Below are 25,983 nucleotides of genomic sequence, written 5' to 3' on the forward strand. Positions count from 1 at the left end.
CCACCACCCGGATCCCCAGCTCCCCTGGCCGGCTCTCCCCACCACCAGCCAGCCCCACTCCCGGCCTGCGCTCCCCCCACCACCCGATCCCCAGCTCCCCTGGCCGGCTCTCCCCACCACCAGCCACCCCCACTCCCGGCCTGCGCTCCCCCACCACCCGGATCCCCAGCTCCCCTGGCCGGCTCTCCCCACCATCAGCCAGCCCCACTTCCAGCCTGCGCTCCCAGTCCCTCCCTGCCTGGATCCCCCCCCACTCCCAGCCTGCGCTCCCCACCCAGATACCCCCACCCCCTACCTGCGCTCCCCCACCACCCGGATCCCCAGCTCCCCTGGCCGGCTCTCCCCACCACCAGCCACCCCCATTCCCGGCCTGCGCTCCCCCACCACCCGGATCCCCAGCTCCCCTGGCCAGCTCTCCCCACCACCAGCCACCCCTGCTCCACGCCCGGATCCCCCGCCACTCTCAGCCTGCGCTCCCCGCCCTGCCCGGATACCCCCACCCACTACCTCCGGATCCCCAGCTCCCCTGACCTGCTCTCCCCACCACCAGCCACCCCCTGCTCCGCGCCCGGATCCCCCGCCACTCTCAGCCTGCGCTCCCCGCCCTGCCCGGATACCCCCACCCACTACCTCCGGATCCCCAGCTCCCCTGACCTGCTCTCCCCTTGCCACCCGGATCCCCCTCGATCCCTCGGCCTTTCCAACTGGGGACTCTCCTTGCCCGGCGGCCGAGCGGAGCGGGAGGTGACGGGGGCACAGATCCCCCTGGACAGGCTGACGAGGCCTCGCAAGGCCGGTACCTTGTTCATCTGGGCTCGTCTCTTGGACGAGATGGCCGTCTTCTCGTAGAAGTCAATGAGCAGCAGCACTGGCGTGATCCACCTGGGGCAGGGAGGGAAGGGCAGTCAGTCCCACAGAACAATGACGGGGTCGGGGCTCTTCCCCTCTGGGGGGGTGCCAGCTCCCATCCGGCCCCAGGGCAGGGACTGGCTGGCTCAGGGGGTGGGGAATGGGGCACGGGGCCTGTCCCGTCTAGGGGGCACCGGCTCCCCCAAGGTGGCGACTGGCTGGCTCGGGGCCGGGGGAGGGGGAGCAGGGAATGAGGCAGGGGCCTGTCCCCTCTAGGGGGTGCTGACTCCCATCCGGCCCCAGGGCAGGGACTGGCTGGCTCAGGGGGTGGGGAATGGGGCACGGGGCCTGTCCCGTCTAGGGGGCACCAGCTCCCATCCGGCCCCAGGGCAGGGACTGGCTGGCTCAGGGGGTGGGGAATGGGGCACAGGGCCTGTCCCCTCTAGGAGGCGCCGGCTCCCATCCGGCCCCAGGGCAGGGACTGGCTGGCTCAGGGGGTGGGGAATGGGGCACAGGGCCTGTCCCCTCTAGGAGGCGCCGGCTCCCATCCGGCCCCAAGGCAGGGACTGGCTGGCTCAGGGGGTGGGGAATGGGGCACAGGGCCTGTCCCCTCTAGGAGGCGCCGGCTCCCATCCGGCCCCAGGGCAGGGACTGGCTGGCTCAGGGGGTGGGGAATGGGGCACGGGGCCTGTCCCCTCTAGGGGGCACCGGCTCCCCCAAGGTGGCGACTGGCTGGCTCGGGGCCGGGGGAGGGGGAGCAGGGAATGAGGCAGGGGCCTGTCCCCTCTAGGGGGTGCTGACTCCCATCCGGCCCCAGGGCAGGGACTGGCTGGCTCAGGGGGTGGGGAATGGGGCACGGGGCCTGTCCCGTCTAGGGGGCACCGGCTCCCATCCGGCCCCAGGGCAGGGACTGGCTGGCTCAGGGGGTGGGGAATGGGGCACAGGGCCTGTCCCCTCTAGGAGGCGCCGGCTCCCATCCGGCCCCAGGGCAGGGACTGGCTGGCTCAGGGGGTGGGGAATGGGGCACAGGGCCTGTCCCCTCTAGGGGGTGCTGACTCCCATCCGGCCCCAGGGCAGGGACTGGCTGGCTCAGGGGGTGGGGAATGGGGCACGGGGCCTGTCCCGTCTAGGGGGCACCGGCTCCCCCAAGGTGGCGACTGGCTGGCTCGGGGCCGGGGGAGGGGGAGCAGGGAATGAGGCAGGGGCCTGTCCCCTCTAGGGGGTGCTGACTCCCATCCGGCCCCAGGGCAGCGACTGGCTGGCTCAGGGGGTGGGGAATGGGGCACGGGGCCTGTCCCGTCTAGGGGGCACCGGCTCCCCCAAGGTGGCGACTGGCTGGCTCGGGGCCGGGGGAGGGGGAGCAGGGAATGAGGCAGGGGCCTGTCCCCTCTAGGGGGTGCTGACTCCCATCCGGCCCCAGGGCAGGGACTGGCTGGCTCAGGGGGTGGGGAATGGGGCACGGGGCCTGTCCCGTCTAGGGGGCACCGGCTCCCATCCGGCCCCAGGGCAGGGACTGGCTGGCTCGGGGGGTGGGGAATGGGGCACAGGGCCTGTTCCCTCTAGGGGGCGCCAGCTCCCATCCGGCCCCAGGGCAGGGACTGGCTGGCTCAGGGGGTGGGGAATGGGGCACAGGGCCTGTCCCCTCTAGGAGGCGCCGGCTCCCATCCGGCCCCAGGGCAGGGACTGGCTGGCTCGGGGGGTGGGGAATGGGGCCTGTCGCCTATGGGGTGTGCTTTCACAGGGTCTAAGCAGCAGCCCAGGTCAGTCCCCCAGGGACCCCATCCCCTGTTCACCCCAGATGTGGGGCGGCTGAGGGCATCCCCTGGGCCCTTACTTGGGGGTCTGCACCTCCTTCTGCTCCTTGGCGGCCTGCAGGCAGGGCTGCACCACCTCCAGCAGTTTGATCAGCACGTCAAGGACACCGCTCGACTCCACCACACGGGCACACGGCAGCTTCAGCTCCTGCAGGGGGAACGAGATGTGGGGCGGAGCCACCAGAGAAGCCCCGCCCCCCCAGGACAGCATCACCCCCTGCTGGAGGGGACAAGCCCCACTTTGAATGGTCTGTGCTCAATTTAGGAAGCCCAAGTGTGCCTCAGTTTCCCCGCTATTTTGCACCGCAGGCACTGAGGAGTGTTCCCCAGCTGCACAGGACGGGCCGAGCTGCCCCCGAAGCGACGACAAACCAGCCCCCGGACACCAGGCCCCAGAAAGAGGGCAGTTGGCGCTGGGCTGTGCTACCCCACAGGCTTCCTGCGCAGAGGGTAATTCACCAGCCAGGCTGGCCGCGCAGAGGGAGCCGGGGTCAGTGGGGTCTGCTGGGCAGAGCATGGGGGGGGGGGGAAGAGCCGGAGGACCAGAGCCCAGGGGCTCATTCTGAGGTGGCTGGAGGCCACGGGGTCAGCCCTGGATGAGTGGAGACACCTCCCCTACTCGGGAGTCAGGCATGTAGGAAAGGGGGGGCTGGGAGCCAGGACTCCTGGGTTCTCTCCCCGGCTCTGGGAGGGCAGTGGTGTCTAGTGGTTAGAGCAGGGAGAGGCTGGGAGCCAGGACTCCTGGGTTCTCTCCCCGGCTCTGGGAGGGCAGTGGGGTCTAGTGGTTAGAGCAGGGAGAGGCTGGGAGCCAGGACTCTTGGGTTCTCCCCCGGCCCGGTCGCCTCACCTCGAAGAGCAGGGTGAGCAGCAGGATGCGGGTGGCCAGGTTGGCAGCCTGGGGCAGTGTGGCCATCTGGCTGATCCACTCCGAGACCGTCTTGGTGTCGCTGGTGGTGAGGGGCAGGGCTGCCTTGATGAGCACGTCGGCCGCTTCCCACACCTGGGCAGGGAGGGGAGACAGGCAAGCGTCAGTCGCTGGGGCCCAGGCCCCATGGTCCCCTGAGTCACCCAGCCCCACCCCACCCATGGGTGCCAGGCCTGGGACAGCTGCCTGCAGTCTGCCCGGGGTGCTCACCTGCTTGACCACTTGCTTGAGGATGGTGTCGCGGTAGGGGGCGCCGTTGCGCTTGATGGCCGTCATGATGAGGTCGCAGATGCGGTACACGGTGTCCGGCAGCTCGTCCAGCAGCTGGGAGCAGCCGGGCAACATGGCGTCCGTGAAGCCGTGCAGCTCGGCCGGGTCCAGCGGCTGCGCGTCCTCGAACTTCTCCAGGCACTTGGCCTCCTCCTCCTCCTGCTTCTCCCGCGCCTTGCGGTCCTCTTCCTCCTTCCGGCAGGCTGCCTCCTGCACCAGGCGTGGGGGGCACGGGGTGAGATCTGCCCGGCCGGCCGATCCCCCCCACCCGCCACTGGATCCCCCACCTGCCGCAGCCAGATCCCCCCCACCGGATCTACCCCCGCCCACAGCACTGCCAGGCCCCCTACACTGTGCTATCCCAGCCCTTACCTCCGGGGACTCGGCCCGCTGCTCCATGGGGATATCCTGGCCCAGTGACATGGCGATGGCTCGCATCATCTGGTCCTCCTCCGACATGCTCAGGTCCTGCAGCACAAGCCATGGGGCAGTTGAGGGGTGGGCACCGGGCGGCCATAGAGGGAGTGAGGGGGGGCGGGGTAGAGGGGCCGGGCAGGGGGGACCCGGGGCCGGGCCATGGGGTGCTTACCCGTACGACCCCACCCATGAGCGGCGGCGGGTGGGTCAGGAGGTATTCGGTGGCCTGCTCCATGGTGCTGGTGTTCAGCAGGGCCTCCATGGCGTGTTCCCGCGTGAAACCCATGTCCATCAGCTGGGAGAGGGAGGCGAACCTCAGCGAGAGGGAGAGAACCCAGGCGTCCTGGCTCCCAACCCACCACTCCCCCTCCTCGAGCCAGGAGAGAACCCAGGCGTCCTGGCTCCCAACCCACCACTCCCCCTCCTCGAGCCAGGAGAGAACCCAGGCGTCCTGGCTCCCAACCCACCACTCCCCACCCCGAGCCAAGAGAGAACTCAGGCTTCCAGCCCCGGCATCACCCCCTACCTGCTGCAGCTGCTGCTGGTTGACCTGGGGCTCCCGCCGGGCTCCGCCCTCCTCCTGCCCTGCCTCCTCCTCCCCACGCGCCCCCTCCTTCTCCTTGCCCAGGCGCTCGCGGATCAGGGGCTCGCCCCGCAGGATGTGGCACAGGATGGCCAGCATGGACTCTGCCATGCGCCCCCCGTACACCTTCAGGGGCTTGCGGTTCCACAGGTTCTTGATGCAGGTGAAGGCCGCCTGGGAGGCAGAGGAGTTAGTGGCAGCTCTGCTGGTAGGAGCACTGGAATGATCCCCCCCACCCACAAGCCAGTACTGTTGGTGGGAGAAGTGGGATTCCCCCATATCCCCTCACTGAAGAGGCAGAGCATCTGACCTGACATGCTCTCTCTTCCCAGTTCCTTGGGTTGGGCTGATAGGGCCCCACGGCAGTGGGGGCGGGGGGCAGGAGGCCCCACCCCATCAGCAGCAGCAAGGATCCCCTATGCCCACCCCCAGTAGCTGGGGCATACAGCCTGGCACCATCTCATGCTGCAGATTGAGCAATAGGCCGGGGGGGAGACGGGGCCGGAACACCCCACTGTCTCCGCGCTCTGCGAGCCATTGGCCCTGGCTGTGGCAGTCGCACCGGACGGTACCAACCGGCCTCAGCACCCACCTTCTGGGTGACCACCAGGAAGCGCAGGGCGCTGAACTGCGGGTAGTTCTGCCCACCCGGCAGCTTGGCGGGCAGAGCGTGGGGCGACTCCAGCACCGTGCTGGGGTTCACCATCTTCTCCACCAGCATGAGCCAGGCGTCCAGGAACTCCCCCGTCCCATCCGGCAGGTCCGGGTGCTCCAGCCCCTCGGCCACGGGGACCTTGCCCCCCATGGAGAGGGCCCAGTTGAAGGTCCTGTGGGTAAGGGCAGGTTAACCATCTGCTGGCCTCTGCTCCTGTCCCAGGCTGGGATCCCCCCACACTCAGGAGAGCGAAACCCGAGAGTCCTGGCTCCCAGCCCCCCTGCTCTAACCACTCATCCCCACTCCCCCAGAGGAGGGAACTCAGGCCCTCTGCTCCAACCACTAGCCCCACTGCCCCCGGCATCAGGGCCAGGCGGGTGGGCTGCCCGGGGCACTCACTCGAAGAGGGCGTTGTGGCCACCGGAGCAGAGGAATTTCTGCAGCATGAGGTGGTAGGGGTACTTGCGCTCGTCGAACAGCATGGGCGACGTGAACCCCACGGAGCAGATGAAGAACGTCAGCCTGGGGGGTGGGGAAAGAGGTCAGCCCCACGCTGGGGAGCCTATGACACCCCCAGGGTCCAGAAAGGCCTAGGCCAACCCCCAAGCCCCCCTCCCACCTGGCAGACCAGAACCGTCTCCCATCCAGCCCCCACAGCCATGCCCTCCCCAAGGGATCAGAGCCCAGCCCCAACACACACCCCGTGACAGTCTACACCATTATCTTCACCACTTGATACGTTTGTGAGGGGCTATTTGAAAAGTCATAATCCGCTGAACATCACTGTCCCAGCGAGACGAGTGCAGTAATGCTACACGTTGTAAGATGCTTCCTGAAACAGGCTGTAATTTTGCGTAATGCCCAGCCATCAGACACAGCCTCACCCCTCACGTCCACAAGAGCCGGCTTGTCGCCTGCACCCCAGAGAGGCCTCTACTTCCCCTCCCCCTGCTGGTGACACCAGTGAATACCTGAAGGACACTGAACTAAGAGGGAGGGGCTCCAGGCTGGATGGAGCCCCAACCTGTGACCTGCCCCCAGCGGGCGGGGAGACAAAACCACCTGCTTTTCACACTCACCGGAAGCGCGGCGTGGGGGTGTAGGGCGGGGGCTGCCAGGAGAGCCCCTTGGTCAGCAGCTTGGTGAGGGCCGAGGCAGTGGACCGGGCGGCCGGCGTGGGGGCGGTGGTGGTGCTGGCAGCGTGGTGGCTCCGTCTCTGGCGCACGGGGGAGCCCACGCACAGCTTCACCAGCAGCCCAAACAGCTCGGCCAGAGCACGGCCCAGCCGGGACGAGGCTGTGGGGGGCATGGGGCAGAAGTGAGCGGGCAGCCAACACTGGGCATTACCCAAGGCCCTGCAATCCCCTGGCATGGAGGATTTGCTATCCCTCCCCGCCAGTGCTGAGGAGAGAACCCAGGAGTCTGGCTCCCAACCTCCCTTCCCTACTCCCCTCCCAGAGCCAGAGAGAGAACCCAGGAGTCCTGGCTTCCAGCCCTGCTGCTCTAACTCCTAAACCCCACTCCCCTGTCCAAGCTGGAGAGAGAACCCAGGCATCCCAGTGCCATCTGTATCACTCACCCGACAGGAGGGGTTTGATCTGCTTGATCCTGGCCGCCATGGCTGGCGTGATCTTGGCCTTGCCCTTGGCGTCGGCAGTGCTGGGCTCGTCCGTCTCCATGGGGGCCAGCGTGTCTCCGTCCAGGCCGATCCCCTCCAGTAGACCCTGGGCCGGAGGCTCCACACTCCCCCCTGAGACTGCCTCCGCTTCACCTTCTGGCGAGGGAGGGAAAGAATTAGTGCCGGGTGGGGCTTGAGCTCTAGACTAACCAGCAGCCCCCTAAACCTTGCCCCAGCAGTTCATGCCAGGATCCCTGCTCTCCCCATGCCCCCACTCTAACCACTAGACCCCACTGCCCAGGAACCTGCATGTGGAGAGGCTGAGGCGAGCCCCCTGCCGGCACTCTGTCCCCGAGTCCGTACCTGCTTTCTTGGCTCCCTGGGGGGCGTTGGGTGCCGCCTTCTCCTCCTTAGGCACCAGCTTCTGCATGTCGGCCTGGCCGAACTCACAGCCTGTCGGCAAGCTGGGAATAGGGACAAGGGGGCGTCAGGCCTGTAGGCCCACCAGGCCTGCTGCCCCCTCCCTGTTCCCCAAACTGGTCCAGTACCCGCCCACCCCGCAATCTTACCTGGGAGCCGCCCAACCCGGCACCTGCCCACCCCCCGATCCGACCCAGGGGCCCACCCAGCCCAGCACCTCCCCCAACAGCTGGATTAGACCTCCAGCCCCAGCTGGGACCCCGTTAGCCCCCACCCCTTAGTGTCTAGCCCGACAGCTGCAGTTGCCCCTTTGCTCCGAACGCTTTGGGGCGGCCATGGGCCAGAAGCAGCATCTCAGTGTGTTGGCATCTCATCCCCCCAGGCCCTACGGCCAGGGTGGAGCAGTGTGGGGGCGGCGCACCCCCTCCCCCGTACCTGTTGGGAGTGCAGAGGGACAGCAGGACAGTGCTCTCCCACACCAGGGAGCAGTACAGCTGACTCAGCTTGCTGAGAACGCTCAGGCCCAGGTGGGAGCCCCACTGGTTCACCGAGATGGCCCGGATCTCGCTCTGGAAGAGACAGAGCTCTGGTTGCAGACTCAGCCCACCGCCCGGCCCAGGTGGGCCCCACCACCCCCAGCCACCCACCCGCTGGCTCACCTGGCCCACCCGGCAGGTGTGGACGAACATCATGATGTAGGCGTGGGCGGCTGTCAGCGCGTGGAGCAGCGGCGTGGCCTGGGCCGAAAGGGTGGCGTCGGCTACGTTGCCTGCGCAGGCCAGCTCCCGCAGCAGCACGGAGCCGCCCGGCGCCTCAATGGGCCGGTGCAGGGGCTCTAGGGAAGAGAGGATCGAGTCGAGCTGCAGCAGCCCCTCCTGCAGCACCTTGGGCTCGTGGGAGAGCGTCTGGAACAGAGGGAGAGGGGTGAGTCCAGCCTGACACACAGTCCCCCCAGGGTCCCCCCCGTGTCGGGAGCTGGGCTCGTTCCTGCCCGAGGATGTGGCCGACTCCAGCTAGCTGGGGTGGGAGAAGCAAGGTGCCACGAGTCGCTGCCAGCTGCCCTCTGCCCCCCCGAGGGCAAACTCTGATTCTGCTGAACCAGATGCACCATGGGAGCCGGGGTGCCCACGGCACCCTTGAAGCGTGGAGGGCTGTGGTCCCACGTCCATTCCTGTCCAACCCCCGCAGGGTGCTGGCCTCCACGTGGAATTCCCCTCAAGGGCTCAGCCTCGTTTCCGGTGGCATGGAGTTCCACAGGACCCCGTCCCTGCTGGAAAGGATCTGGGGTACCAAGTACTCAGAGCCCCGGGAGAGCAATTTCCGAAATGGGGGCCAGACCGATTCCCACCTGCTGCGTCTCCCCCGTCCCAGAGGCAACAGCCAGGGCAGCCCCCGCTTACCAAGATGGATTTGCAGACGCCCGCCACAGCCTGGCAGGCGGCCGAAGTGGGGAAGTCAATGGGCAGGTTGGGCAGGCCCAGGATGGTGACCAGGGGCAGCAGCCCCTTCTGGCTGACGAACTCCTGACAGTGGTCGTCCGTGGTGTTATTGCTGAGGATGGACTCCACAAATTTCATCTGGGATGGAGGGGAAGAGGCGGTCAGCCTGGGGCATGGTCACCGTCCCCTCCCCCCCCTCCCGATCTCCCCGCCCCGTCAGCCTGGGGCATGGTCACCGTCCCCCCCCCCCGATCTCCCCGCCCCGTCAGCCTGGGGCATGGTCACCGTCCCGCCCCCCCGATCTCCCCGCCCCGTCAGCCTGGGGCATGGTCACCATCCCCCCCCTCCCAATCTCCCCGCCCCATCAGCCTGGGGTGCAGTCCCCGCCCCCCCCTCCCCAATCTCCCCACCCTGTCAGCCTGGGGTGCAGTCCCCGCCCCCCCCACTCCGTCAGGCTCAGCCGAGAGGTGAATAGGAAGAGGAGGGGACCGAAGGGCACTGGAGGTTTGAGGGCCCCCAAGGTGGGGAAAGGTCCCTTGCACAGATGGACAGGGGGTGGGGGGGGAGGATTAGCCTCGTGCACAGGAAACGTGATTTCGCACCCCCGTCCCAGCCGCTTCAGCTGCTCCCTGGAGCGTGGCGTACATGCTGGCCCCATCACGAGACTTGCCATGCGGGTGGGAGGCCCTACAGGTTTGGGAGCCTGCCCCGGGTACTGTAACAGGCCAGTGGGGAGGGGGAGATCTCGCCCAGCGGGCAAAGCGATGCCCAGGGGGCCAGCCGGCGAGGGGCCCCACGTCCCCCCAACCCAACTCACCACGTTGAGGATATAGTCCATGAGGGGGATGGGGATTCGCTCCTCCGTTCCAACCACCCTGGAAGAGGAAGGAAAGTGCCCCAGTTAGCGCCTCGCCCAGCCTGGCGCTGAGGGGCAGCGGTGGGATCCAGAGTCCCCAGCACCCACGCGGTGTCTGGCTCCAACACGCCCCACCATGAGCGGCTGGGGCATTGCCATGCCTGAAATGTGGCAGGACCAGCTCTGCCCCCACCTCTCCCTGGGCAGGACAGCAGCTTCCTAGCTACTCTAAGGGGCTGGGATGGTCATAGCCTCCTCCCAGGGGAAGCCATCTTCCCCCACCGTGCCTCAGTTTTCCCCTCTACACCCTCCCCCAACCCATCATCATCATCAAGGTGGGACTAGCTTGGCTGTGCTCTGGGAGCAGAGCCATTGGGGCCTAATTCACCACGTTAGGTTACAGCGGGGGGGGGGGGGGGGGGGAAGCTGGGCACCAGGACTCCTGGGTTCTACCCCCGGCTCTGGGAGGGGAGTGGGGTCTAGGGAATCAGACCATGGGTGGGGCTAGGAGCCAGGACTCCTGGGTTCCACCCCCAGCTCGGGGGGGGGGGAGCTGGGCACCAGGACTCCTGGGTTCTACCCCCGGCTCTGGGAGGGGAGTGGGGTCTAGGGAATCGGACCAAGGGGGGGGGAGCTGGGCACCAGGACTCCTGGGTTCTACCCCCAGCTCTGGGAGGGGAGTGGGGTCTAGGGAAATCGGACCAAGGGGGGGGGGAGCTGGGCACCAGGACTCCTGGGTTCTACCCCCGGCTCTGGAAGGGGAGTGGGGTCTAGGGAATCAGACCATGGGTGGGGCTAGGAGCCAGGACTCCTGGGTTCTACCCCCGGCTCTGGGAGGGGAGTGGGGTCTAGGGAAATCGGACCAAGGGGGGGGGAGCTGGGCACCAGGACTCCTGGGTTCTACCCCCGGCTCTGGGAGGGGAGTGGGGTCTAGGGAATCAGACCATGGGTGGGGCTAGGAGCCAGGACTCCTGGGTTCTACCCCCGGCTCTGGGAGGGGAGTGGGGTCTAGGGAAATCGGACCAAGGGGGGGGGAGCTGGGCACCAGGACTCCTGGGTTCTACCCCCGGCTCTGGGAGGGGAGTCGGGTCTAGGGAATCAGACCATGGGTGGGGCTAGGAGCCAGGACTCCTGGGTTCTACCCCCGGCTCTGGGAGGGGAGTGGGGTCTAGGGAATCCGACAATGGGTGGGGCTAGGAGCCAGGACTCCTGGGTTCTACCCCCGGCTCTGGGAGGGGGGTGGAGTCTAGGGAATCAGACCATGGGTGGGGCTAGGAGCCAGGACTCCTGGGTTCTACCCCCAGCTCGGGGGGGGAGCTGGGCACCAGGACTCCTGGGTTCTACCCCCGGCTCTGGGAGGGGGGTGGAGTCTAGGGAATCAGACCATGGGTGGGGCTAGGAGCCAGGACTCCTGGGTTCACCGCAAGTCGAGCTGCGAAGACCAGTTAACCCCTTCCCAACAGGTGCTCGGGAAAGACGCGGGACCGCTCCCTTGTGTCTAAGGGCGAAGCCTGGCGCCCCCTAGCCATGGGGGGCAGCACTCACTGCTGGCTGGGCTCCGCCTCGCTCTGCTGGGTGGCACTGAAGCTCTGCATGGCCTGCACCTCCTCCTCCTCCTCGTCTTCGCTGGAGGCCTCCTCGGCCGCGTGGCTGGAGCGTGGTGGCGGGGCCGTGGCTGTGCCGTCGGCTTTCTGGATGGAGGGCTTCTGGCAGATGTACTTGGGGTCCCGGCCCAGGTTGCAGATCTCCTCCAGCAGCTGCGGTGGGCAGGAGACGGTGCAGTGAGCCGGGACGGCCAGGCCGAGTCCCGGGACCGCCGGGGAGGAGCCCAGCTGCTCAGTGCCCGATGCTGGGGGGATTCGGGCAGTGGGGAGGGACAGACGCCATGAGAGGCCCCGTTCCCATGGGCTGACGACCCCAGGGTGAAGTCGGACAGACAGAGAGACAGACAGACAAGGAGGTGGGGGAGACCCAGAGACAGATGGAATCCCAAGGGACTGACTGACCTGGGCGGCACGTACGGAAGCGCTTGGGGGAGGATAGCGGGGGGGGGGGGGGGAGAAAGGCCAGGAGGGGGGAGGAGCAAAGGGGCTTATGAGGATTTCAAGCCAGGTGACACTAGCCAAATGGCTCCTCATGGTGGCCAGAGCCCGGGGTGGGGCCGGAGGGGGCTGGTGGGGTCAGAGCCGTGTGCTAAGGACCCATGACAACCAGCGCTGCAGGATGGTAGTGCCACACCCCTCACCCCGCAGGCCGGGCGAGTCCAGGGCCTGGGGGACCCAGGTGGGGGCAGATCCGGCCGCCGGCCCTCTCACCCCTACCTTGATGATGGCGGTGGTGGCGTCCGTCTTGAGTGTGGGCTGGTGCCTCATCAGCTCGTCCACGGCGCTGCCCAGGTTAGAGGCCGTGTCCCCTGTAGGGCAGAGCAGGCTCAGCGCGCGACTAGAGCTGCCAGCCTCCCACATGGGCTGGGGCGCCCCCTTGGGGCAGTGCAGCCTGTCAGGTCTGGCCCCAGCTCGGGGGGGGAGCCAGGACTCCTGGGTTCTCTCCCTGGCTTCTGGGAGGGGAGTGGGGTCTGGTGGTTAGTGCAGGGGAGCTGGGAGCCAGGACTCCTGGGTTCTCTCCCTGGCTCTGGGAGGGGAGTGGGGCTTAGTAGTTATGGGGGCTGGGAGCCAGGACTCCTGGGTTCTCTGCCTGGCTCTGGGAGGGGAGTGGGGTCTGGTGGTTAGTGCAGGGGGGGCTGGGAGCCAGGACTCCTGGGTTCTCTCCCTGGCTCTGGGAGGGGAGTGGGGGCTGGTGGTTAGTGCAGGGGAGCTGGGAGCCAGGACTCCTTGGTTCTCTCCCTGGCTCTGGGAGGGGAGTGGGGCCTGGTGGTTAGTGCAGGGGAGCTGGGAGCCAGGACTCCTGGGTTCTCTCCCTGGCTCTGGGAGGGGAGTGGGGCTTAGTAGTTATGGGGGCTGGGAGCCAGGACTCCTGGGTTCTCTAGCTGTGAGATCTTGGGCAAGTCCCTTCCCCCAGAAAAGCATCTGACGCCCATTGTCAGGAGGCTGCCAGGCGCAGGAGCCTAGGGATGGCTGGTGAGCGCCCCCCTGTGGCCAATCTGCCCCCTGGCACTCACCCAGCGGGTCGGAGCTGCGCCGGCGCCGCATGGCGGGCAGGTAATCCGGCGACAGCAGCACCTTGAACAGCCGCTCGAAGGGCTGGCACTGCACGAAGGACTGGAGGCCGCGGGCATTCAGACACAGGGCGCTAAACACGTTGGGGAGAGAGCCCAGGACTTCCCGCGTGGCTGGGACCTGCCCGAGGGGGGGAGAGCCGAGTCAGCCACGGGGGCGGGGGGTCAGCTCCCCCCTCCCCACGCCCTCCCAAGAGCCGAATCAGCCACGGGGACAGGGGGGTCAGCTCCCCCCACCCCACGCCCTCCCAAGAGCCGAATCAGCCACGGGGGCAGGAAGTCAGCTGCCCCCTTCCACGCCCCCCCCCCCCCCAAGAACCACCAGGAGCCAGAACAGAGGGCCAGTGAGGGGGGACCAGAGAGTGACCCCACAGCAGGGACTTGTTCAGCACACGCCAGGCGGGTGGTTCAGTCCCCGGTCACGGGGGGCACCTGAGGCCTGCTCAGCCGGGAACCCAGCCCCAAATGAAGGAGCTTCGATCCCAGCAGGGACCCACAGCCTGCTGGGAGAGGGGACGCGCGCCAGCGGATCCAGCCAGCCAGGCGCGGGCATGGGGACGGCGGGGCAGCCGGGCTCACGTCTTTGATGAGGAGGGCGTGTAGCATGACGTCTGTCAGCCCGTTGTCCTGCAGCGAGGAGAGCAGGGAGGGCTCCTGGAACACGAAGACTGTCACCACTTCGGTGGCTGCAAGACAGAGGAGAGAGCACGGGGGATGAGGGACGGCTGTCCCACTCTTCTCGGAGACGCCCCCTGGCTGGGACCCTCCGTCAGAGATCAGCTACCGCGCCCAGGAGAGCGCCCACTGAAAGGACTAACACCCACTCTCATGCTTCAGGGCTCAGCCAGGGTCCTTCGGGGGTCAGGAAGGAATTTCCCTCCCCTCTCCTCATGGCCAATGGGGCTATTTATTCCTTTCCTCTGAAGCATCAGGGAGGGTGGAGACAGACCATCAGACAGCCTGGGCTGCTCCAGAATCCTCTTTTAGGGATCTGGCGGTCAGGGAGTTGGACACACTAGTGAGCTGGACCCAGCTCTCGCCCTGCGCCAGGCGCTGTACGTCAGGGCACCCCAGTTTCCGTTTGACTCCACACGCTACCCTAACTCGTGCAAGCAGCTGGCCGCCCGCTCAGTCCCACTACATCCGGTCAAGGGCTCGCCCCACATAAGGGCAGCCATTCTGGAGACGGTATGGCGATGCTGCGCTGGGGATACCGGCTAACAGAGCTCACTTCAGTGGGGTCGTTCCCTCGTTTCAACAGCTGGGGAACCTGAGCCCAAGGCACCAGCGGGCCAGCTAGCCGTCGCTGCCCGGTGCCAGCACCCAAAGGGAGCACCGAGAATGACCCCAGGTCTGGGAAGCCTCCCCTAGAGTCGCGCTGGTTTCCTTGAACCAGAGCCGCTGGCTGGAAGGGGAAGTTGGACACGAACGAGAATCTGGCGCCACTTGACCGGGGTCAGAATCGACCCTCCCCACCCGGACTGCAGAGCCGGCCCATAACTACACCCAGGCAGGGATGGGGATCAGGTCACCCTGCAGCTGCTTCGGTAGCTCCCGGTGTCGCTCGCGCTCAGGCAGGTTTTCCAACACGTGAATCCTTCTCACGGCTTGTCTCTGAACCCCTCCCCCCTTATCCTCGTCTACCTTGAACTGTGGGCACCAGAACCAGCTGCAGCAGGAATTCAGATAATCTCTGGGCTCCCCTGAGCGCGCCCCACCCCCGGATCACGCCAGCCCGCTAGCTCCGGCCCTGCAGCAGATTCGTGGATGCAGGGTGGCTTCGCCCTCCCCCTGAAGAGCAGCTGGAGGGGGGACTCGGGAAGGCATCGCCCTGGAGCAGGGCCCCCGGCCCTGTCCTGTCACTTACCGAGCAGGAAGAGAGACGGGCCGTAGTACTCCGCGTTGCTGATGACGTGCTTCAGAGAGGTAGGCAAGGAGCCATCCATCACTGCAAGAGGAGAGGGGCCGTGAGAGACAGCAATGGGAAGGGGGGCTCCCCTTCATAACGGAGAGAAAGAAGGGGGGGCCTGGCGGCCAGGACTCCTGGGTTCTCTCCCTGGCTCTGGGAGGGGTGTGGGGGCTAGTGGTTAGAGCAGGGGGCTGGGTGCCAGGACTCCTGGGTTCTCTTGGCGGGGGAGGGAGCAGAGGAAGAGATAGGCAGGTCAGATCCTGCTCCCACCCACCCCTCGCCCGCCACAGGCGCCCCCTCACCGTGGCGAATGCCATCCGAGAAGGCGGGGTCCTGGATGGCTTTCTTTAGGAAGTTGAGCATGGATTTGAGCAGGGCGGCTCGCTGCGGGATACACTGCACGCCTGCGGACAGGGGGAAAAGGTCAGCACCTGGGCCACTGCTCACTGCCCCCCGCCCGCGCCAGCCCAACCCACCGCTCCGGGGGGGCGACAATGGCACTGGTCGTGCCACCGGTGCTGCAGCTGGGGGCAACGGCGCTTGGCATCCTCGCTTCCGCCACCACCACGGCTGCCGCTTCCGGCCGGGGCTCCGCTGAAGTCGAGGGGCCCGGGCTGCTCTCCATGGCCACGTCCGATACTGCAGGGGGACACGGAACGTTACACGCCGGGAACCACACCCCGGAATTCCCCGGCACCGTGCCGGTGCCCGATCCCTTCCAGCCCCATGGAGCTACCACCTCTCTGGGGCTGAGATCCCTGGGACTACGGGTTAGAGCAGGGGGGCTGGGAGCCAAGACTCCTGGGTTCTCTCCCCAGCTCTGGGAGGGCAGTGGGGACTGGTGGCTTAGAGCGGGGGTGGCGGGGCTGGGAGCCAGGACTCCTGGGTTCTCTCCCCAGCTCTGGGAGGGCAGTGGGGACTGGTGGCTTAGAGCAGGGGTGGCGGGGCTGGGAGCCAGGACTCCTGGGTTCTCTCCCCAGCTCTGGGAGGGCAGTGGGGGCTGGTGGCTTAGGGCGGGGGTGGCGGGGCTGGGAGCCAGGACTCCTGGGTTCTCTCCCCAGCTCTGGGAGGGCAGTGGGGGCTGGTGGCTTAGAGTGGGGGTGGCGGGGCTGGGAGCTATTGGATAGAGCAGGTAGGCTGGAAGCGAAGACCTCTGGGAAGCTCTTTCACTCCCAACCCCCTGGCCAGGAGATGAAGGAGACCTGCAGCTTGGCCAACCCCAGGCCAGCACCCATCTCCCTGGGGTTTCGGCCGCAGTGCTGACCCCGCCTGCAGACAGGGCAGAACTGCTGGGTTATGGGGGTGAAATGCACAGCCCAGCCACGTTGCCAGTTACCTTCCATGTCCGTCTCCATCTCCTCCCCTTCCTGGAGGGGGGCGGTGGGCGGCCTCTGGATCTTTGGCTTTATGACGAAGGGGCACTCCCGGCGGCACAGGTCTACCTCGTGCTGGGGAGAGAGCACGGCATTAGTGGGGCCGGGCAGCGGGATCGGGGGGGGGTGCAGGCAGCGGGGGGCTGGTTACCTCTAGCCGGTAGATGAAGATGGAGAGGCCGCTGTGGGACTGGAAGGCCGCCATGTCCAGGTTGGTGATGAGATCCACCACGCGGACCGCCCGGGTCACGAAGGTGATCTGGTCCTGTTCATCCCCCAGGAACTTGATCACCTGGCAGGGGGAGCAGCGAGATCTCTGGTTCCGGCGCAAGCCAAGGAGCGGGGCCACACATACCCCCCACCCCCGCAGGGCTTTGAAACCCGCCCTAGTTTGGCCTGCTCAGCCTGAGGGGACAGCCGAGACCACCACTGGTCCCAGCCGGCCTTGCAATCTGTGACCTGGGAACCCAGGACCCGTCCAGGGGTCTTCAGTTCCGGCTCCGGGACAAGGTCCAGGGAGGGCAGAAGCCCTTTGCAGCCCAGCCCCCCCAAGGGAGCCAGCCAGCTCTCTGCCCTTGGGCCACATGGGAGCTGGGGCCTCCTGGAGTGGACAGGTCCCATGTCCTGTCTCCCCAGCCAGCCCCATCAGAGCCGGCACCCTCTAGAGGACAAAGGCCTCTCCCCATGTCACCTTCAGTAAGGCCTCCATCATGCCGCAGGAGACCAGCGCTTCCCCGCCCGCGTCGTAGCTGGCCAGGTGGTAGAGGAAGGAGAAGAGGGCCGTGGCAAACTGGTGAGGGTACGGCTCCATGGTCGGGTCTGCGAGGGACATCCTGGTCAGCCCTTCGCCCAGGTCTCCCCCAGCCCCGGACCCTGCTCCCCCACCCCTAGCCTGGCCCTGCCTGGCCCCAGCCCCACTCCCACCAGCCGCTCCCCACGCCCCCAGCCTGGCCCTGCTTCGCCTGGCCCCAGCCCCAGCCGCTTCCCCCTCAACCTGGCCCTGCTTCGCCCGGCCCCAGCCCCAGCCCCACTCGCACCAGCCGCTCCCCACTCCCAGCAGCCACTCCCCACCCCACCCCCCAGCCTGGCCCTGCTTCGCCCGGCCCCAGCCGCTCCCCCCTCCAGCCTGGCCCTGCTTCTCCCAGCCCCGGCCCCAGCTGCTCCCCCCCAGCCTGGCCCTGCTTCGCCCGGCCCCAGCCCCAGCCCCACTCCCACCAGCAGCTCCCCACACCCCCCAGCCTGGCCCTGCTTCGCCCGGCCCCGGCCCCAGCCCCACTCCCACCAGCCGCTCCCCCCGGCCCCAGCCCCAGCCCCACTCCCACCAGCCGCTCCTGCCCCCCCCCCCAGCCTGGCCCTGCTTCGCCTGGCCCCAGCCCCAGCCCCACTCCCACCAGCCGCTCCCCACCCCCCCCAGCCTGGCCCTGCTTCGACCAGCCCCAGCCCCACTCCCACCAGCCGCTCCCCACCCCCCCCAAGCCTGGCCCTGCTTCGCCCGGCCCCACTCCCACCAGCCGCTCCCCACCCACCCCCAGCCTGGCCCTGCTTCGCCCGGCCCCAGCCCCAGCCTCAGCCCCACTCCCACCAGCCGCTCCCCAGCCTGGCCCTGCTTCGCCCAGGCCCAGCCTCAGCCCCACTCCCACCAGCTGCTCCCCACCCGCCCCCAGCCTGGCCCTGCTTCGCCCAGCCCCAGCCCCAGCCCCACTCCCACCAGCCGCTCCCCACCCCGCCCCAGCCTGGCCCTGCTTCGACCAGCCCCAGCCCCACCCGCCCCCAGCCTGGCCCTGCTTCGCCCGGCCCCAGCCCCAGCCCCACTCCCACCAGCCGCTCCCCAGCCTGGCCCTGCTTCGCCCGGCCCCAGCCCCAGCCCCACTCCCACCAGCCGCCCCCGCTCACCGATCATGGCCTGGATGCAGTTGCGCACCAGGACCGGCAGGAAGCCATGGTAGGAGGCAGTTCCCGTGCAGTCAATGATGCTGCTGAGTTTCGGGGTCCGCTCCAAGTGCACAATGGAGGTGAGGGTTCTCAAGGAGGCTGCCTTGATGTCCTGCATGGAGGTGACGAGGGGCGTGAGACGCCAAGCCCAGCCCTGGCTTCCCAGCACCCCGGGGGGGAAACTGAGGCACAGCCGCTAAGGCTGCCCTACATCAGCGGTTGGCTGGGTTCCCCTCCCATGCGAGTGTGGCCGACAAGCACAGGCACCCCGAGAGCCCCGGTACCCCGACTCCATGGGGTTACCAGCCATCTCGCCCCCCCCGTGACACCCACCATGAGCTGTTTGTCCGTTATCTGCAGCACGTCCACCAGCTCCTCTATCAGCCCGTTGTACAGGATGCTGCTGGCTGACTCCTGCAGGGCGTTGGAGTACACTGCGGGCACAGAGGGCAGCGCGTCAGGCCGGGTGCCACAGCCACCGGGGGCCCAAGCCAGAGGCAGCTGCCTCAGCTCAAGCAGGGCCACTGGGCGGCAGCACCAGGCCACGCAGGCACCAGCCACCAGCGGGTGCTAGAGGTGCCAGGCTCTGCCCTGCAGGGCGGTCAGAGGCCCACTTACCTAGTATGGAAATGGCATGCAGCCGGGCCTGGACAGCCTGCAGCCGCTTTCTGTGGTTGGAGAAGCCATGCGCCAGGCGGATGTGTGTGAAGAGCAGCATCTGGAGTGGGGCAGGGGACAGAGAGTATTGGGGGGATTACAGTACAGCCCACAACTGTGCCCCACCCTTCCTGGCACTGCACAGCTCCCCCCCACCCCCAAGTAGCTTGTAATCAATAGATGAGGGTCAAGGGGGAAGCTGAGGCAGAGAGGCGCACAGGCTCTCTCCCAGAGTCAATTCAAGCTGAGGATAGAACCCAGGGGTCCTGGCTCCCGGCCCCCACCCATTAGACCCCACTCCCCTCCCAGAGCAGGGGATAGAACCAGCAGTCCTGCCCCCCAGGACCCCTCCTCTGACCCCGGGTTATGGAACCAGGGCGAGGAGTCCCGGGCTCCCAGCCCCCCCAGCAATGCCCCGGCACTGACCTGCTTGTCCTTGGGGATGTTGTACATCTTGGTGAGGGATTCCATGATCTCGGAGGGACTTTCTGAAATCTGCAGGAGGAGACCAGAGGAGGCGCTCGGCACCGGGCAGCTAGACACCCATGTACCCCCCTTCCCACCCCCAGGCCCAAAGCCTCACCTTGTCCAGCTGTTCTATGTGGATGTAATGCAGCGTGTTGCTGGTTGTCTGCAAAGGAAGGGGGGGCGGCATTAAGGGGGTGGCGGGTGGGAACTGGGAGGGGAGCTGTCCACAGCTTTGGTCAGTCTCCCCATACAAAAGCTAGGAAATGGAACCCAGAAGTCCTGACTTCCAACCTTCCCCACACCCACCCCTCCTGGCACCAGGGATAGAGCCCAGGAGTCCTGGCTCCCAGCCCCCTACTCTAACCACTAGCCCCCACTCCCCTCCCAGAGCTGGGGAGAGAACCCAGGAGTCCTGGCTCCCAGTCCCACCTCTCGCTGGGGGGCATGGCAGGCCATGACCTGCTGAGTGGGGAAGGCGCCCCGGTGCTGTGGGCACGGCTAAGGAAACCTGCCCTTCCCGGATGAGTGCTGACAGCTCAGGGGCGCTAAGGACAGAGCTTGTGAGCCAGAGCCCCCCCCGGAACTGGCCTCATTCCAGGGTCTTTCAAGCTACGATTCCACCCCTGCCCCCTCCGAGCCCCACGCTGGGGTCTCCCCCCTAGGGGCTCAGCCCTCCCCGGCCGGACACTCACCCTTTTATCCACTTTGACCTCGGTGCCCAGATCTGCATAGAACTCAAAGTGCAGCGTGGTGGCACTGGGTGGGTATTTCTACATAGAGAGCACAGCACGGGGGGGTCAGAGGACTGCAGGGGCCAGCCTGCCCCTTCCCAGACCGGGGAGAGCCCCACCCCCCACCTAGCGCCAGCAGCTACCCCGCTCTTCTTGCCTCTCAGAGTTCCCCCTCAAGAGGGAAACTGAGGCACACAGGCCAAGCTGGGACTAGAAGCCAGGAGTCCGGAGCGCCAGCCTCGTGTGCCAGCTGCCCTGGCAGGGCACCATGTGCTGCTGTTTCAGGGAGGGGAGACAGAGTAGCTACCATTACAAGGAACCCCCTCCCAGAGCCAGGAGAGAACCTAGGAGTCCAGGCCCCCAGCCCACCTTCCAACTCACTAGACCGCCCCTCCCCTCCCTGTGCCAGGAATAGAACCCAGGAGTCCTGGCTCCCAGCCCCCTGCTCTAACCCACTAGACCCCATCGCCCTTCCAGAGCCAGGAGAGAACCCAGGCATCCATGAGAGAACAAGTGATGTGGGGCAGCACTGGGGATCCCCCAGGAACTCCATTCATGAGGGCTCGGGGTGCGGAATCTGTCACGACCCTGGGCCAGACGCTCAGGCGCCTGGAAGCCATAGCTCAGGGTGTGCCAGGGACAGCTAGCGGAAGAGAAGGAAGCCAGGGGTGGGAACTCACCACCATGTGCAAGTCTCTACAACAGCTGGCCAGTCCAAAGCCGTTTTCCTTGCCGCCCCAGCTCTGCAGGAAGAGAGGAGAGGCGGGTTAGTGACATCCAGAGCCCACCCAGCCCCGCCCCACCCCCCATGGCGCGTGGGGTGCTCACCTCTGCCAGGTGCTGCAGCCGGGACAGCAGGGGCGCCCGCTTGTCCGAGCCCAGGCGCGTGATGTAGTTGGAGCGTTTGCTGAAGACGTAGAGCAGGTTCAGCACGGCCAGCACCACCTGCATGTCCGAGGAGGCCAGCAACGTGGTCAGGTGCTGTGGGACGGCGGGAGAGGTTAGATGCTGCACGGTGCTCAGAGCCGGGGGACCCCAGCCTGAGCCAAGGAGAGAACCCCAGAGTCCTGGCTTCCAGTGCCCCCCCAGCTCTAATCACTAGTCTCCACTCCCCTTCCTGAGCCAGGAGAGAATCCAGGAGTCCTGGCTCCCGGCCCCACTCTACCCACTAGCTCCCACTCCCCTTCCCAAGCCAGGAAGAGAATATCAAGGAGTTTGGCTCCCAGCCCCCCCGCCCCACCCTACCCACTAGCCCCCACTCCCCTTCGAGCCAGGGAGAGAACCCAGCAGTCCTGGCTCCCAGCCCCCCGCCCCACCCTACCCACTAGCCCCCACTCCCCTTCGAGCCAGGGAGAGAACCCAGGTGTCCTGGCTCCCAGCCCCCACTCCCCTCCCATGAAAGCCAGGGGCCCTGCCTCCTCACCTCGATGGAGCTGTAGAGATGCCGGGAGAAGCTGTATTCTATGAGCAGGGCAGTGAAGTTGAGCACGGCCAGCAGCAGGGCCTTGAGCTGCTCCCGCTCTGGCCGGTCGCACACCAGCATCCACAGCATGTTCTCCACCGTCTGCCCAGCGTCGGCCAGGATGCCATCAAAGCGGTCCAGGAGATCCACCCAGTGGTACAGCTCGCACTGGAGGGGGGAGCGGAGATGGGGGTGAGGGGAGCAGCCAGCGAACCCAGGAGTCCTGGCTCCCCCCTGTCCCTACATGGCTCTCCCCCACCCCACAGCCCCAGGCCAGTACCGAGATGGGAGGCTCTTACCGCTATGACCTTAGGAGTGTGATATAATCTCTCATTGCAGGGTGACAGGGCCAGAAAGAGCTAACTGCCCCCCAGACTGACCCAGTCTGGTTAGGAAGGTCTGGAACTGAACCGAGCTGGGAAATGCAGCCGGCGTTGCTGGGGGCAGAAGGGGACATTTGCTCAGGTCCTGCCATGTGAGCAAACAAGTCTGGTCTATCGCTGGGGCTTCGATTCAGGGATCAGAAAAGGCGCATTAACATTTAGGAAGATACTTGAGGGAAATGGTATTATTGGCTCTGTCTCTTTGCAGGTCGTGGTAACCTGTATCTGACCCGTTTGATAGATAAATCACCCTGGGCTAATTGCCAGCATGGCTGGGAGATGGCAAGCGAAGCCCGTTGTTTTCTGAGGCCAAAAGGCCTGGGCCACGATCCGGCTTCACCTCAGATCCGCTCTGCGTTCCAAGAGGCGGAAACCTTAAGCCACAAGGATCGAGCTCCCCAGGCACTGATGGAGTCGCCCTGAATACGGACGTTGGACTGTAACCTACGGACTTTCTAAAAGGACTTTTGGCAACTACAAACTCTTCTTGGCTTGTACCTGAAGCTCAGGAATTGAATTCGAGTGTCTGCAGGTTGAGCTTTGAACCAGCTCTCGCTCCCTCTCTTTTCTTTACTAAATTTTAGCTTCGTTAATAAGAACTGGCTGCAGTGGGTATTGTGGGTAAGATCTAAGTTACAGTTGGACCTGGTTGTGTGGCTGATCCTTTGGGGTTGGAAGAACCTTTTCTTTTATACGAGGAGAGAAGATTTTCAGGAATCATCCTCTGATCTGACGTGTGTCTGGGCACAGGCCTGAGGCTGGGCACTGGAAGGGAACTGCGGGGTCTGGACTCCTCAGTAACCAGGGAGGTACCAGAGAAGCTGTTCTGGGCTGGCTGGTAAATCTCAGTATTGGAAGATCCACCAGCGTCTGGGGTCTGTTTGCCTCCATCTGTTTGCAGTTCACCCTGATTGAGTGACCTCAGCTGGCTCCCCCGGGCACCATCGTACAACCGTACACTACAACTTACACTGGCCACCCAATAGTCACGGGCACAGTTGGTGGCCCCCACTCTCCAGCTGACATCACAGCCAGCACCCCCTAGAGGGGAAGGCCCAAGCTCCATTCCCCACCCACCTGAGCCAGCCAGTCCCCAGAGCTGGTGCTCCCTGGCGGGGCCATGGTACCTTCTCCTCTCCTCAGTTCTCACAGACCCCTAGCTGGACATCCCCGGAAGCAGTGAGTGACCGATTCCTGCCAACACCCCAACAATGCCTGGGGCTGGCCCAGGAGCCGAGTGCCCAGTCAGTCAGAGGCAGCCCCAGCCGAGCGCCCCGACACCCACCTTCCCAATGTTCCATGTCTTGATCTGTTGCAGTTCCAGCAGCAGCTGCTCATCATTGCAAACTTTGAGCTTGTCAATCAAGGCCCTGCAGTCGGCAGGCTGGGGAGAGAAGTGGGGAGAGGCAGGTCAGGGGTACCAGGCTGCTTCGGGCCTGGGGCGATGATCCTGCTGGATTCCCCCAGGGCTGATTTCCAACATGCTGGGAGAACCCAGTGGGTCTGTGGGGCATCAGAGATGGACCCAGCCCTCTGGCATCAAAGGAGAGCACCCTCTCTTCACAAAGCAGGGCCCTCAGAACACCTCCTATAGGGAGCAACAGTTTTCACACCAGGTTGGGTCTAGTGGTTAGAGCAGGGGGCTGGGAGCCAGGACTCCTGGGTTCTCTCCCTGGCTCTGGGAGGAGAGTGGGGGTTAGTGGTCAGAGCAGGGGAGCGGGGCTGGGAGCCAGGACTCCTGGGTTCTCTCCCCAGCTCTGGATTCAGTTTGATCCCAATAAAAATGGCAGCCCAAGCGTGGCCGAGCAATTCCTAGGCCAGAGTATTTACATCCTGTTGTGAAGGGCAGATCCCGCCCGCAGTGGTAATATCTCCCAGTCAGCGTGACGGCCTGGCTGGCCAGTAACCCAGCCCCGACCCCTGTGTTTAATGGGGGCATTTCCCCAGGAGCCTTCCAGCCCCCAGTCACGCCAGGAAGCCTGGGGGTTCCAACCCCCAGCGATACTCACAGCCTCCGTGGGGGTTTTCTTCAGTTTAGTTCGGTCCACTTTCATTTTTTATTCTTTTTCACGTTCTGATCCTGGAAGAGAATAGGGGAGAACGGGCAGTGAACTGGGGGGGAAGGGGGGGGGAGAAAAGCAGGCAGGGAGCCTCGCAGCCGGCAGAGGGGTTTGTCCATTCTGCACTGCCATAGGAGCCAGGCACCCGTGTCCTGGCTCTAGGCCCCACCATGCCAGGTCTGGACAGACAGTGCACCCAGACGGGCCCTCCGCCCCCGCAGAGGCAATCTAAGGAGACTGGCCACAGGTCTGTGGCAGAGCTGGGGACAGAACCCAGGAGTCCTGGCTCCCAGCTCAACCCTCACTAACTACTACATTCCCCCTCACTCAATCAAGATTGGGGGACCCCATGTGCCCACACTGCAGCCACCCTGACTTGAGACCAGGGTCCCCCTAAATCACGCCAGACTCCAGGTGTGCTACCCCCTTCCCAGATCAGGGGGTCTTCCCACTGCACCGGGGGCCACTCAGTTCCCCCCCACCAAACAAAATGAGTCCCCTCCATTGTGCCAGCCCAGCTCCAGCCCGCAGCCCATCCCACTGAACATGGAAGGGTGACCCCCAAGCTACCCAAGGTAGGGTGACAGTACCACGTATGGGCAGAGCCAAAGCTGACTCCGCTCCCAGCCAGCCCACACATCTGTCCAATAGCCTGGAGTTCTGGGAATGCCCCCCTCCCCCTCCGATCCATTCTCTGCTTTCACCCCTCCCCTGCACCTGGGCAGGGGGGTGGGTCTCTGCTCCAGCAGCAGTGGATCTGAGCCCCTGGGGGTCTGAACCCCACAGAAAGGAATCAGCTTCTGACCCTCGATTCAGGCTCCAGCCCCGACCGTGACTGGGCTGGCCCAGAAGAGAGATGTGGGGCGAGCCCAATGGTCCCCCGCCAGCTGGCAATTCTTGAGATCCAGGTCTGACCCACGGGCACCCAAATGGCTCCCTCGCTCTAGGCTGCAGTTGGCCAGCTGTTCAAGGAGCACAGGCTTCGGGACAGGCACTGGCTAGGCAGCACGGGGAGGGAGGGACCCTGATCTCAACTGAGGCCCCTTGATTGAGGGAACAGGGGCAACACCTGGGCTCCATATGCCTCACAACGGCCCAGCAAGCAAGCAGCATGGCTGGATTGGAACCCACCCCAGGCAGATCAATGGCAAAAAACAACAAAAAAACCCTCCACTCCAAGCACAATCTCCCCCTGCACGAGATGCCTTCTGGTTCAGAGCGAGGCAGGCAGCTTCCCGGCCCCCAGGGCAGACCATGGGGGACAGATCGGGGGCCTGAACAGCCACAGTGCCTCCTTTCAGGAGCGGCTTGGCAGCCTCCCCCAGCCTGCAATGCTTTATTCGGCACCAGTGCGACCACGGCTGGACCGAGGAGCCCAGTTCAGTCAGAGAGGGGTCGGCGAAAGCCACGATTAAGGGATTAGCAAACCGGCTTTCGAGCGATACTCCAGGACCACCAGCTCTTCAGCTCCCCAGTGAGAAGGTGTTGTGGGGGGACTTGATTCCAGTCGAGGGTCTAGGCGTGGGGAACCAACATTTGAGAACAGGTTCTTTGATGCCGCAGAGAAAGGTCAGACCAGCCGAGCCCCATTGTGCTGGGAACACCCGGACCTAGAGAGCTCATGGTCTGAGCCGAGAGGGAGACCCTGGGCCCCATGCCGAAGCCTGAGCCCAAACTAGGCAATTCTTCGGGCCCGTGGCTGGCTGCTGACCCCGCCCTTGCAATCTGCTCTGTAGGGTCAGGCTGCCCCGCAAACAAAGCCGGGTCCCGCAGTCAGGCCTGAACTACAGCTCCCAGAAGGCAGTGGGCTGGCCTTGGCCTCGGCTGATGACATCACAGCTCCGGCTCTGGAACAATGAATGTGCAAAAACCCCGCAGGAGAGTGGGTGGGAGCGGTCTGGGGGGCAGGGAGGGGAGGGCGCGCTCAGGGCTGCTGGGGCAGCCTCGGCCCCGAAATCCAGCGTGCACACTCAAATCCACAGCACCT

The 25,983-nt window shown here is 65.8% G+C and overlaps 1 protein-coding gene across 1 annotated transcript in view; it reads right to left on the reverse strand.

The window, feature by feature from the left end:
- Positions 1-626: 626 nt before the first annotated feature.
- LOC115643313 (E3 ubiquitin-protein ligase HUWE1-like) overlaps positions 627-25,983 on the reverse strand; it is a 40,436-nt gene continuing 15,079 nt past the window's right edge. The window contains exons 3-38 of the mRNA XM_030547193.1: positions 23,946-24,016; positions 23,222-23,320; positions 21,515-21,721; positions 20,920-21,072; positions 20,772-20,834; positions 20,053-20,130; positions 19,476-19,523; positions 19,319-19,387; positions 18,854-18,953; positions 18,569-18,669; positions 18,197-18,347; positions 16,995-17,122; positions 16,455-16,595; positions 16,267-16,378; positions 15,233-15,334; positions 14,889-14,969; positions 13,601-13,707; positions 12,965-13,142; positions 12,168-12,259; positions 11,392-11,603; positions 9,808-9,865; positions 8,952-9,128; positions 8,211-8,456; positions 7,987-8,120; positions 7,495-7,595; positions 7,093-7,287; positions 6,593-6,809; positions 5,913-6,035; positions 5,451-5,685; positions 4,802-5,032; positions 4,448-4,570; positions 4,231-4,326; positions 3,799-4,068; positions 3,511-3,663; positions 2,684-2,811; positions 627-882 (exon numbers count right to left, since the gene is read on the reverse strand). Of these exons, the coding sequence (XP_030403053.1) occupies positions 627-882; positions 2,684-2,811; positions 3,511-3,663; positions 3,799-4,068; positions 4,231-4,326; positions 4,448-4,570; positions 4,802-5,032; positions 5,451-5,685; positions 5,913-6,035; positions 6,593-6,809; positions 7,093-7,287; positions 7,495-7,595; positions 7,987-8,120; positions 8,211-8,456; positions 8,952-9,128; positions 9,808-9,865; positions 11,392-11,603; positions 12,168-12,259; positions 12,965-13,142; positions 13,601-13,707; positions 14,889-14,969; positions 15,233-15,334; positions 16,267-16,378; positions 16,455-16,595; positions 16,995-17,122; positions 18,197-18,347; positions 18,569-18,669; positions 18,854-18,953; positions 19,319-19,387; positions 19,476-19,523; positions 20,053-20,130; positions 20,772-20,834; positions 20,920-21,072; positions 21,515-21,721; positions 23,222-23,320; positions 23,946-23,990 (5,010 nt within the window). The 5' untranslated portion in view covers positions 23,991-24,016. The remainder of the gene's footprint in view (positions 883-2,683; positions 2,812-3,510; positions 3,664-3,798; positions 4,069-4,230; positions 4,327-4,447; positions 4,571-4,801; positions 5,033-5,450; positions 5,686-5,912; positions 6,036-6,592; positions 6,810-7,092; positions 7,288-7,494; positions 7,596-7,986; positions 8,121-8,210; positions 8,457-8,951; positions 9,129-9,807; positions 9,866-11,391; positions 11,604-12,167; positions 12,260-12,964; positions 13,143-13,600; positions 13,708-14,888; positions 14,970-15,232; positions 15,335-16,266; positions 16,379-16,454; positions 16,596-16,994; positions 17,123-18,196; positions 18,348-18,568; positions 18,670-18,853; positions 18,954-19,318; positions 19,388-19,475; positions 19,524-20,052; positions 20,131-20,771; positions 20,835-20,919; positions 21,073-21,514; positions 21,722-23,221; positions 23,321-23,945; positions 24,017-25,983) is intronic.

The sequence above is a fragment of the Gopherus evgoodei genome, unplaced genomic scaffold, assembly GCF_007399415.2.
Source record: "Gopherus evgoodei ecotype Sinaloan lineage unplaced genomic scaffold, rGopEvg1_v1.p scaffold_57_arrow_ctg1, whole genome shotgun sequence".
Lineage (NCBI taxonomy): Eukaryota > Metazoa > Chordata > Testudines > Testudinidae > Gopherus > Gopherus evgoodei.